General features: G+C 39.0%; 1 protein-coding gene across 1 annotated transcript; it reads right to left on the bottom strand.

Moving 5' to 3' along the window:
• Positions 1–854: 854 nt before the first annotated feature.
• On the bottom strand, positions 855–8,286 carry FGA (fibrinogen alpha chain). Its single transcript, XM_004421115.3, has 6 exons — positions 8,233–8,286; positions 6,173–6,298; positions 5,509–5,692; positions 4,292–4,437; positions 2,369–3,698; positions 855–1,564 (listed from the first exon to the last, which is right to left on the bottom strand). The coding sequence occupies exons 1-6, from the start codon at positions 8,284–8,286 to the stop codon at positions 855–857; spliced, it is 2,550 nt and encodes an 849-aa protein (XP_004421172.1).
• Positions 8,287–11,871: the final 3,585 nt, after the last annotated feature.

Below are 11,871 nucleotides of genomic sequence, written 5' to 3'. Positions count from 1 at the left end.
ATGTTGAATTTATGAATATGATATGGATCATATTTAGTGAGATACTTTCAAACAAATGTCTTACTTTAATAACAACTAATGTATCACAGAATATACTTTATGATTGGTGGGAAAATGAGGTCAAATGAATGCTGTGGGGATTATTTATAAATATGTAAATTCAATCTGGTTTTGGACTACTTGTAAATATTTAAAAAATTTTAAATGCATTTTTCCATGTATTTTTGAAAGAAATTTGTTAGACTCTGGGATAAAAATTAAATGTTCATTATGGTCTTCATTGGAATACTTAAAAAATAGATTTCTATTTCTATTAGGAAAGAATGCTTCTCCTGCCTTCCTGGATTTGCTTGCTAACAGAAGAGATGAACGTACTTTGTAATTTGTAAATTCCTCTACAAAGGCCAGCCACTGTTCAATTCAGCAATTTATAACTTAAAATATTGGTTTAAAACCCTTCAAATAGAGTGGATGAAATAACTTTTTTACTTTACAGTGGCCCTATGACTTTGGGTGATGTGGAAAGAGAAGTTCTCAAAACAACACCCTTTAGGATTGCAGAGAGGAGCTTCCATCTGACTCCCTCTTCCTGATGTACTGAATGTCGCTTGGTGTATCCTTATAGAAATTTTAAAACCCACAGAGCTATTGTAAAGATTAAAAAACTCATATAACTTTATTTGTTAAAGCATTAATATGTCTCAGTTACATTGAGCTACAGTACAAAGAATAATAAAATAGCACCTGGGAATTTTCAGTAGGTTCTAAAGAATCTTGACTCCTTTATCTTCCTTACTTTTTCTCCACTTCACTAAACAAAGAAAACAGAGTGCTCTCACATCCACTCTTTCAGCCTATTGGGTGACCAGGGGCCTGATTTTCATGCGAACAGCCCTGAGGGAATAATCTGCACCTTTGAAGGGGACCCAGACCACTCCATTCTCAATCTCATAAGGACTGTTGTTCCTTGGGTCATAGAAACCCCCAGGGTAGTAGACGCCATTGAGATTGGCCGCTTGGCAGTTGTTGTACCACCAGCCTCCTCCGTAGACTTCTGCACAGTTCTCTTCCCACTGGTCTGCATCCCTGTCAAAGGTGCTGAACTTCATGCCGGCATGAGAAGGGTACTCTGTCTCGTCCTCTACAGAACCCTCAATCAGAGCATCACCTGCCGTGCCCTCATAGGAGGAGACTTGCAGGGCATAGCCTTCAGCCTCAGAGCCTACCCGGAAGTGATATTCTGCATAAGCCCCGTTCCCAGAACAGTCCTCTAATTCAACCCGAAGGACAGAGCCCCTCAGGGTTAGTAAATGGAGGTGTTCATTGCCTAGCCAGAATTCTCCTTCCCCTTTGTCATTCAGGCTGCCGAAACCTCTCTTGTAGTCTTGCCAGGTCCGGTTAAAATTCAGTGATCCATCCATTCTTTGCTGGATCAAAAGCCATCCTCCCAAACTGGTCTCTTGATCGCAATAAACAGAAAAAATCTTACTGGATCCCGGGAGCTTGATATTGAAAATGCCACTTTGGGCCCCTGAAGGATGTGTTTGGAGGACATCATCACAGTCTAAAAAAAAAATTAAGCTGGTTGGAAGAAATTACTCTCATTTAACTTTACAAAGATAGGCATGGCCCAGATTAAACGAAGGCAGATACCGGGTTTTTTCTCTTCCTTCCTTCCTTCCTTCCTTCCTTCCTTCCTTCCTTCCTTCCTTCCTTCCTTCCTTCCTTCCTTCCTTCCTTCCTTCCCTCCCTCCCTCCCTCCCTCCCTCCTTCCTTCCTTCCTTCCTTCCATGGGGAAAGGATGCACTTACATTGGGATGGAACTTAAGCAAGTGAGTGGCATTTATACTTGCAAATTGCAAAGGGAATTTTCCTCAATGGATTTGGAATTTTACTTGCATGTACTGATTAACAGCAAGTAACCAGCAAAAATATCTAGGCATCATTTCATACTAACATAACTTGTTTTTGGCCTGATCTCAATGTCAACTGAGACACACATTAAAAATATGATTAATAAATTGAGGAACAATTTCAACAGCACACATGTTGAATGGTGAAAGAATTTAGTTAAACAAACTCAAAATAGAGTTTTAGAGGAATTCATTCATTCATTTAACATGTATTTATTGAGTGATGACTCTGCACTGTTAAGCATTTGGGCATACAGAGATGAACATGATAGATGAAGTCCCTGCCCCCATGGAACTTACAGTATAGCACAAAAAACAAACAAAAAAAAAGTAATTTCAATAAAGCGTAACAGAGGGCTAGAAAGAAGTGCAAGGTGCTATGGGAGCACATGTGGGAATAATGAACTTAGTCTAGGGGGTCAGGGAAGGCTTCCCCAAAGGAGACGCGTGGATACCTCTGGGAAAGCGAGTTTTAGCCTGGCCTCCCTTGGTGGTATGTGCTCCTCTGAGGTCATCAAGATCTTCTTCACTTCCAGCCTCATCTGCCATTTTAAAGGCCTTAGTTTCAAGTGTGGAGCCTCCTCTGCTGAACTTCGTGCTAGTGGTCACATATTGTTTGCTGTGACTTGAAGTTTTACCACTGGAAGGGTACTCAGGGACACCAAAGTGATGAGAGTCTGAGAAGCTGTCAGATTCTGAGCCCACAGACAGAGTCCTACTGCCAAAGGGGTCCAACAAAACAGCTTCACCAGCGTGCCTATGAAAGAAATCATCTAGGCTACCCCTGCCAGGGAAAGTATGCAATGAGCCTAAATCAACTGCGTCACCACAGTCAGAACCATCTTCTGAGTGTACCACTTCTTTGGTAACTGTTTTGCGACCATCAGGACCTGTAACAGTCTTAGTAACAATTTTAGAGCATGCATGACGAGTGGTGGTTGTGCTACCAGAGGTGACCTTCTCATTACCAATCAGAAGCTCTTTATCTCCTTTAGAAGTGACCAGTTTATCCGTATGGTACTCTTTCTTTGTCCCTGGACTTACACTTCCGGACACCTCTTCAAATGTGCCCCAGTCTGGGTTGGTAGGCCTGGTGTTTCCATGCCCTGAGCTATCTGGCCTAAAACTTGCAGGCTCAGAACTTCCAGAGCTCCAAGTGCTAACACTTCCACTTGTGGAGCTCCCAGAAGTCCAAGTGCCAGCACTACCATGTCCAGAGCTCCCGGGGATCCGTGTGCCAGCACTACCAGGTCCAGAGCTCCCAGAGGTCCAAGTGCCAGCACCATCATGTCCAGAGCTCCCAGGAATCCAAGTGCCAGCACTACCAGGTCCAGAGCTCCCAGGGATCCGCGTGCCAACACTACCAGGTCCAGAGCTCCCGGGGATCCGTGTGCCAGCACTACCAGGTCCAGAGCTCCCGGGGATCCGCGTGCCAGCACTAGCAGGTCCAGTTTCCCTGGGGAATTCAGGCACTGATCCTGTTCCATGAGGTACAACTCTACCGGGTATCTCTAACACCATTTTCTTCTGCCGAATTTCCGTTAGTGCATGCCATTCTGGAGGGGCCTTCTGAAGCTGGCTCTTGAAATGTGCAGGAACCAAGTCTGTAACTAGGCTAACTTTTATCACTGGTAAGTATTGCCTATCTTTAGAGGGAAGTAAGTCTTTGGCAATGACCTGTTCAAGTTGCTTCTGCTGATTTTCATAGTCCTTTAGATCTATCTCACGTGACAAAGCCCTACTGCATGACCCTCGGCAAGATCGGATCTTAATATCAATGTCCACCTAGAGAGAGAGGGAGAAAGAAGTAGATATAAATAAATAAACTATGTCTATTGAGTTCTTAGTAGCTAATTTATATTTTGGAAACTGATTTTATTTCTTTGACTTGGAGACCTATCAACCAATACTCCTTTTTTCATTTATGTGGTGTCTTCAGTGGAAGAGATGTTGGGTATTGTAAGGCTAGACTGGATAAGCAATAAGAGCTATTTGGATTCATTGTAGACTTAGAACAGATCAAGAATAAGGTGCTATTCACTCTGAAAGGAAACACTAATGAAGTGATCCTCAGTGAGACTGAGGCTGAAGACCAGAGGAACAGTGATGTCAGGGCTTTGGAATAAGACAAGCAGGAACTGAATATTTACTTTCAAAATTTACTATCTGTGTGCCCTTGGAAAATTTACTTAATATCACTGAGCTTTTTCTTCATCTGTAGAGTAGGGGAAATAATACCTACCTTGTAGGTAGATAATGGATATAACACTTTTCTCTACATGTAGTAGACATTCAATGAATAACTACTGCCTTCTTTTTCTCAGCTATTGACTATTATTCAAAAACAAGGAAATCTAGTGTCAGAGCCATATACTTACCTCCAGTTGTTTCATAGTTATTAGCTGAACCCTGACATTTTTCTGCAGAAGGTTGATTTGCTGTACTTGTTCTATGACTTTGCGCTTCAGGATCTCAATTTTGCTTCTCAGATCTTCTGACACTTGGTTAAATGTATTATCTTTGTCTGAAATAGAAAATGTAGATACTGAAGTAGCTGCTGAGTGATTTGCTTGTAATAGCCAGCCAAAGAAGGAAATTTGCATGTAAATATACCCCATTTTATTTTGATACTAGTTTGTTCTCTGGACATTTAATTTGTGAGATCCAAACATATTCGGTATTTGATTTTTGGACAATGTTATGTCTTGCAGTCATCCATAAATGTCAATTAAGATGCCCTACTAGCAATTAGTAATCCGAACAAATGCAGAAGAATAAATCTCTTTGGAATTTTAAAGGTGTAATGGGGAGATAAAATAACCAGTTTGATCACATTCCAATCATATCCTTAGTCAAGCGACTTGAACATATTCTTGGATTTTTTCACTGAGACTCTTTTCTTCCTGCCTGTAGACATGAAATTGTTCCTAAGCTTTCTTTAGGTCAACAGGGTCATTCACTTGCCAGTTATTGTGGCCCTATTGACTTTAAAGTAGTCAAGTGTCTCCTAACGATATAAAGAGTCAAATCAAGGCTTCAGGAACTGGAGCCTCACTAAACTTGCTGCTCATACCAGAGTGAATCCAAAAGAGACCTAGTCCTAGTCTTATAAGAAAGATATAATATGGCTCTGTATTTTAAATTAAAAAAAAAAAAAAAAAAAGCTACATTTCAGCTTGGTGGAGTCTGTGGGTTGAACTCCCAGCTCCCTCATCTGATAGCTTTGTGTCTTTGGACAAGTCCCCTGATCTCTCAGTTTCCATTTCTGTTAGATAGAAACAAAAATATCTACTCAAAATGTTGGGTCCCTTTTATTTTCAGTATATACTCTTGAAAAGAACACACTTAAATTCCAGTCTTCAATCCAAAATTCTGGCTACCTTGGTGACCTTAAACAATTCTAAGCTAATCTTTTTTATGTTATAAAAATAACAAAAACAAGCCCATCCTTAAAAACAAGGAATATTATAAAGGCACGTGTTTCTACACCAAGTACTTTGGAATAAAAATCACGGTTGCTATAAGGAGACATCATATTTGTTTAGGATTTTTGTTGCATGCTATAAAGTCAAGGCACTAAATATGTAATACTTACTGTCAGCATCAGCAAAATCTCCTCTCAAAATCTCCATTATATTTCTGGACACTGTATTAGAGTCCTTGTTGTACTTCTGATAATCAAATAGTGAATTTTTGAGCTTATTTATTCTGTTTGTAAAATCTTGATTGACTTCATCAATCAACCCTTTCATCCTGCAGCCAGAAGGGCATTTGTAGTTCTGAAAGTGAATAGGAAAGATTACAGTAAGTGTCTATCTCTTGGATCCAGTACAATTTTGAAGGTTGCCATGGAGCCCCCATTGCTCCTCTCCCCCATCTCTTCAGATCATCTATTGACTTAAAAGTAGTTTAAGAGGACTAGTCAGAGATCATAGAGAAATTCTGGAATGAGAGTCCACTTAACCATAAATTAGGCCCCACGAAATCTTGAGGCCATAGTACTCAGGTTCCTAGTATTTGCCTGAACATTCAAGTAAAAGCCAATCTGTTAACACTGCTAATGACCCAGAGTTTGGGAGGTAATTTAAATAGTGCTCTCAGGACCAGGTTCCTTTCTATTTGTCTTCTTTAATTTGACATGTGAGGAGCTACTAGATTATTTCCCATTGGAAGAGTTCTCTGTGACCTAACGGATCTGCCTGTGCGAACTTCTAGTACCGCAGGGAAGGATCCTCCTACTCCTGATGCCCATTGCTCACCCAGTCTTCATCAGAGCAGAAGGGCCAGTCTGTCTCTTTGCAGGCAGATTGTTGTCTTTCCGGAATTCTTGGGCCACGCACACCTCCTCCTTCAGCTATAAAGTCACCTTCAGTGGTCTCTGTTGTCTTTAAGGATTCATTCACATACATGAAAGAGAGCAACATTAGGCAGATAAGGAGGAGACATTGGCATACCTGTAAACCCCAAGGAAGAGATGGGTTTGCAGAGGTTAAGAGCATCAGCTTTGGAGCCCTCTGCAAACCTCAAGTTTCTTATCGAAAAATAGGTGAAAGATAATGAAAGTCCTAATACCCATTTTATGGAGTTGTTGTGAGAATTAAAGGAGACGAGGTGTACAAATTCCTTAACTGTGTTTGACACTAAACAAGCGTTTAACAAATGGTAGAATTTTTAAAGGATCTGTTATAAAAGGAAAATTATTTGAATCAACAAAATTAGTTAAAATTTACCTTTTCATTTTCGCTAATGTCTGGAGATAGAAAGATAATTGAAAAATTCAGAGAGTTCTTTCTCCTATAATTCCTATTTCAGTAGAAAAAACCCTAGACTGTCTTAGCTTAATGTCTGAGTCTCCTTCAGGTTTCTACTATGACGTTATGGGTCCATAATTTGAGGCAATATACACCAAGGACACAAATGTGGCCAATCCAGACTTGGAAATGCTTTTCAGATTACTCACTCATGTAATAATTGTTTTTTATTTGAAATGAAGAAAAGTAGACTGAAAGCAAAAATAATGGTCCATGACTGACAACTTTTTTTGAACACCTTATAATTAGAAATATAGAGTTTTAAAAAATTTCTGTTGTGATCTATGAGGTGAAATAGGATATAAAAATATTCTTCCAACGAGACTTTATATCTTGATAAATCAGTGTGTTTTTTAGGTTTTAGCTATTTTTATTTTGTACCACTAACTTACCAGGATTTTTTAATTAACATTTGCCATCTCATTTTTAAAAAGATTCCCCAATAATAATAATACTAATTCAAGCAATCTAGAATAATTTATTTGAAGGAACAAGTACAATCTTTTTGTCTAAGAAATAAAATTAAAAATCCAAACATACTTCAGAATAAAATGGCACAACAATAAAAACAGGTAAAAATTAAATATTTATGCTAATAAGGGAGAAATAACTGAAACTTATGCATTATCCAAAATACTACTTTAGCAAATGATGTTAGTTTTATTTCCCACAAAAATTTTTACTTATTATTTTACTATGAGGGAGAAAATTCAGTTAGAAACCCTCTTTAGTTTTTTCTGCTCTGGCATTAGGGTTCCTGAGTAGTGAAAGAAAAGAAATAAATTGAAATAATTCATAGCTGGGAAGTAACTCAGTTTCTTGAACATATTTATCATGTTTTTATAAGATTGAAGTCTCAATAGCCTCGTTTTGAATGAAGTTTCTCTTCTTTTCTATAGGTCTCTGGAATCAAACTTTAGAAATTATTGCAATATTTAGTAATTATCTTAAAAGAATACAATTGCTTCCAAAAAAGTGTATTGCCTTATCAATCCATCTCTCCTGACTTTGCTATGTTTTCAAAGGCAACTAATTTGCTTTTTATTTGTCTTCAAAGAAACACAAAAACAGCCTTTCAGAAAACCGATGTTAAATCACTATTCTGCTTATTATGGACAAATAGCTAGAAATTAATAATTAGATTTAAAAAACTCTTATCATAAGAATGTTTTGTTCTGTTAACTAGCATTAACTATCCCAAGGCTTTATAGCAATAAAGATGGCAAAGATTTCTTCCCTTCTAAAAAAACCCAGTGTTGTAAGGCTGAGTTACAGATGTGAATGCTTCCCCTATGAATTTAGACACTTCGGTCTAGCTAAGTCTCCCTTGTAGGGTCATATTAGCCTGTACTCTTGAGGGGTCAGTTCCATCTAGGACCTTGCCTCCATGGCCTAGAGCTTATAAAGCTAACAGTGTGTGAGGACGTACTTCAGGCTGACTCAGACCTGCAAGCTCTTTGTAGAATAAACACCAGAGAGAAAGCAAGAAGAGAAAATAAAGAACATACCCAAACTGTGCCCGCCACACTAAGGACCAGGGAGAAGATCCTCATGGAAAACATCTTTTCTGAGGGTGGGGCTGGCTCCTGAGGAGCACTCCAGCTGAAAGAAAAGAGGATTGCCTCCACTCCTAGCTCCCGTCCCATTTAAATCTGCGGGAGGTTTGATTAATCATTATCTTTCTGCTGTTTAGATGGTCAACGTGCACCCTACATCCCTTGCTCCCTCTGTGCGGTTGGTATCCCAGAAGTTCTTGCTCAATTCCCCTAAGCTTGTTTGCGTCCGATAAGCTGTTACAAACGTAGCAGCAGTTCGGGGAAGATCCCTTGTTCCAGGAACAGGGCAACTTTGGCAATGCAAAGGGGAGCACATGTGGACACACCTACACTCGAGGACTTGAAGGAATATGGAGAGTGCTGAGGCAGGCTAGCTGTAGCCCACTGTGAAGCAGAGAGTTGCCGAATGATAGTTTACTTTATGTAGGAATTATGGTTGGATGGTCTGACTTGTAAAAAAAGGCTGTGTTTATGATAGGCTGACATTGAAGACCTTCTAGAAGCTTACCTTGAACAGATTCTTTTCCTCCATCCCAAACGGTTAAGACAGCAGCCCTTGGAGCCAAACATCCTAGGTTCATAATCCCAGCTGTACCATTACCCAGCTCTGTGCTTCTGGACAAATTACTTCACCTCTTTGTGCCTCAGATTGCTCATTTTCAAGATGAGGATAATGACAACCTACCACACTTGTTTTTATGAAGAATAAATGAGTTAATCCTCGTAATGCCCTCAGAGCAGTGATGGTCACATAGTAAGTACTCAGTAAGCGTTAACAATTACTAGGGGACATAAAGTGCCATGAAAAATGCCATTTCTTTCCTGTTTCTATGCCTTGGGACATGCTTATTTACTTTCCCTGCTCTTCGTCTCCATATCAAAATTTTCCTTCACTAAGAATTGCCAGATTTAGCAAATAAAAACACCAGGATGCCCAGTTAAATTTGAATTTTAGATAAACGACAAATACATTTAGTATAAGTAGGTCCATTGCAATATTTGGGACATATTTATACTAAAAAATTGTTTGTAGTTCCTATCCATGCCCGCTCAGATGTTTTCCTCTGCCCTAGGAAGTGCCCTTCTTGGGAGATGAACAGGGTATATGGAGGAAGTTCCCAGAGAGTACTCAGATGATTTAGTTGGACATCATCTGGTTCAAAGTAAGTTAACAGAAAACAGTTTGTCTGAATGCCGCACTCTGGTGCCATGTCAGGGCGTTTCCAAAGTACCTCATGAGGGCATTGTCCTAGGTGTTCCATGGTTCCCTCAAGTATCTGTACATCTCACTCCCTGACTTCATCCAGTGCTCTGCTCAGATGGCGCCACCTCAGAGAGGTTGTCTTTGACCACCCTACTTAAAGAGCAGCCACCCTCACGTGCTATTCCATTAACCCCTCTTTGTTTCTCTTCCTAGTACTTAATCACTACTGGACAATATATATTTGGGGAGTTATTTGTTTATTTTATGTCTCCCCCACACTAAGCTTCACGAAGCCAAGGCACGCTACCTAGTACAATGCCAGGGACAGAGTAAGTACTAGGTGTTTGTTGGAGGAATGGAAGGCTGGCACAGTGGCAGCATAGTATGGCGGAAGGACAATGGACTTTGAAGAGAGTGAGTCTGCATTCTAGCTAAATGACATGGACAAATTAAATTCTCTAAACCAATTTACTTCTCTATATAATGGGGATGACGATATGTATCTTGTAGGGTTGTGAGGATTATATAAAATGATGTATGTAAGTCGGATATACACATTACAAGGCCTAGAAATGGTAGCTTTTATTGTTCCTAGAATGTCTCAATTCCCCCAAATAGAAAATTTCTGTGTTATTTCTCCAGTGCCAGGATTCCCTGACCAGGCCCTTTTTTGGGGCACTCTTCCAGTCTGGCATTGTATGGCTGAGCACGAGGCTGGGCTCTCCACCCCATGAATAAGCCGTCTTATCAGCTATGAAGAGGTAGGTTTTGTTTAGACAGAAAGCCATGCAGATGACTAGGCAACAAATAGTACAAGGGGTATCATTTTTTACAATGTGACAATATTGTGACATTTTTTACAATGTGACAATGTTACGTGTGACAATAAAGATATCTTTACAAGCATAAAACTGGAAAAAAAATTTGAGAAATTTCCAGTTTGTTAAACCACGACCGCCATGCATTGCATTTTTTCTAGAGATGACCATATCTTATTTTCCTTAGCTCTAATGAGAGGGATATTTCATTTATTTATCCTTTTGAAATTAATGTAATATTCCATAAATTATAAATATTTAAATGCAGGGATTAACATAGTTGCTATGTGGTCACATCTGACAGCACTGGGAAAGTTTTTATTTGTATGGAGTATAATGTATAAAAAGAATAGAAATTACGTATCTGTAATTATGTTTCAGTTTTAAACTATATCTATATATCAAAACTTACAGATGAAGAGTAAAATATATAGCCAATCATCTAAATATTTGCCATTATGTAGACATAACTTAAAAATACAAAAACAAAAACAAAATGAGACAAAAACTCAGCTTTCTTTTGAATGGAGTATTTGTCCTGCCGTGGGCTACATCCCAGGGAAGTAGGGAAACATCCATTTCTTTACCAATTGTTTTAAATATATTGAATTCTGAGAGCAGTTCACTTACTTATTCATTTGTTTAAATGTAACAACCATTTATTGTACCTCTGCTGTTTGTCAGTCTCGCATGCTATGTGCTGAGATAGAAAGGCAAAAATGTATAGTCCTGTACGTTTAAGTTGCTTACAATTGGTGATCAAGTCAAATACATATGTAGCTAAGAATTAAGTTAAACCATATAAAATTGCCATGTTTGTAGATAAAAATGATGAATGACCACAATTTCATATGGTTTAACCTAATACAAAACAATGGAAAAAATTCTGTGGGGTGTATTCCAAGTACTGGTAGCATACAATGCAGAGAGTGTATATTATTTCTGCATTGCTTTCTGTTACATTTTGTGTAAAATTTTCCTTAAAATATCAGATTTAATTCAGGTCTAAAAACACAAGATGCTCCTGAAAATACTCATTGTGTCTGCTAGCATAAAAATCTATGCGTGGGGGCCGGCCTGGTGGCGTAGCAGTTATGTTCACGGGTTCCTCTTTGGTGGCCCGGGGTTCTGCGATTCGGATCCTAGGCAGGGACCTACTTACCACTCATCAAGCCATGCTGAGGCGGCGTCCCACATAGAAGAACTAGAAGGACCTACAACTAGGATATACAACTATGTACTGGGGCTTGAGGAGAAAAAGAAAAAGAGGAAGATTGGCAATAGATGTTAGCTCAGGGCCAATCTTCCTCAAAAAAAAAGAAATCTATATGTGAATCTATACTTTTATTATTGTCCTAGTAACAAGAAGACTGTGGTTCTTGGACAAGAAATATTTTGTTAAAACAATATTAAATGTACAATTGGAAAGCACTAAAGTTAATTTCTGAATTTTGAAATTCTTGAACCATAAAAATTTAGGAGATTTTGGCACTTACATTACTCTTTCAGGGCCTCCGTCTCAGGTTTTACAACAGTGACAGGTCTGGTCTAGAAAGGATTTACTGGAAA

Source organism: Ceratotherium simum, chromosome 12 (assembly GCF_057802395.1).
Source record: "Ceratotherium simum simum isolate JZ-2026a chromosome 12, ASM5780239v1, whole genome shotgun sequence".
NCBI classification, from domain to species: domain Eukaryota; kingdom Metazoa; phylum Chordata; class Mammalia; order Perissodactyla; family Rhinocerotidae; genus Ceratotherium; species Ceratotherium simum.
This window is presented reverse-complemented; position numbering and strand designations above follow the sequence as displayed.

What these genes read in the sequence shown, in the direction of transcription:
- FGA (XM_004421115.3), bottom strand. Translation starts at nt 8,286, where the DNA reads ATGTTTTCCATGAGGATCTTCTCCCTGGTCCTTAGTGTGGCGGGCACA. An exon ending in GTGTGGCGGGCACAGTTTGG is followed by an intron (nt 6,299 to 8,232) that starts GTATGTTCTTTA and finishes GAATCCTTAAAG; the next exon opens with ACAACAGAGACCACTGAAGG. An exon ending in TAACTATGAAACAACTGGAG is followed by an intron (nt 3,699 to 4,291) that starts GTAAGTATATGG and finishes CTCTCTCTCTAG; the next exon opens with GTGGACATTGATATTAAGAT.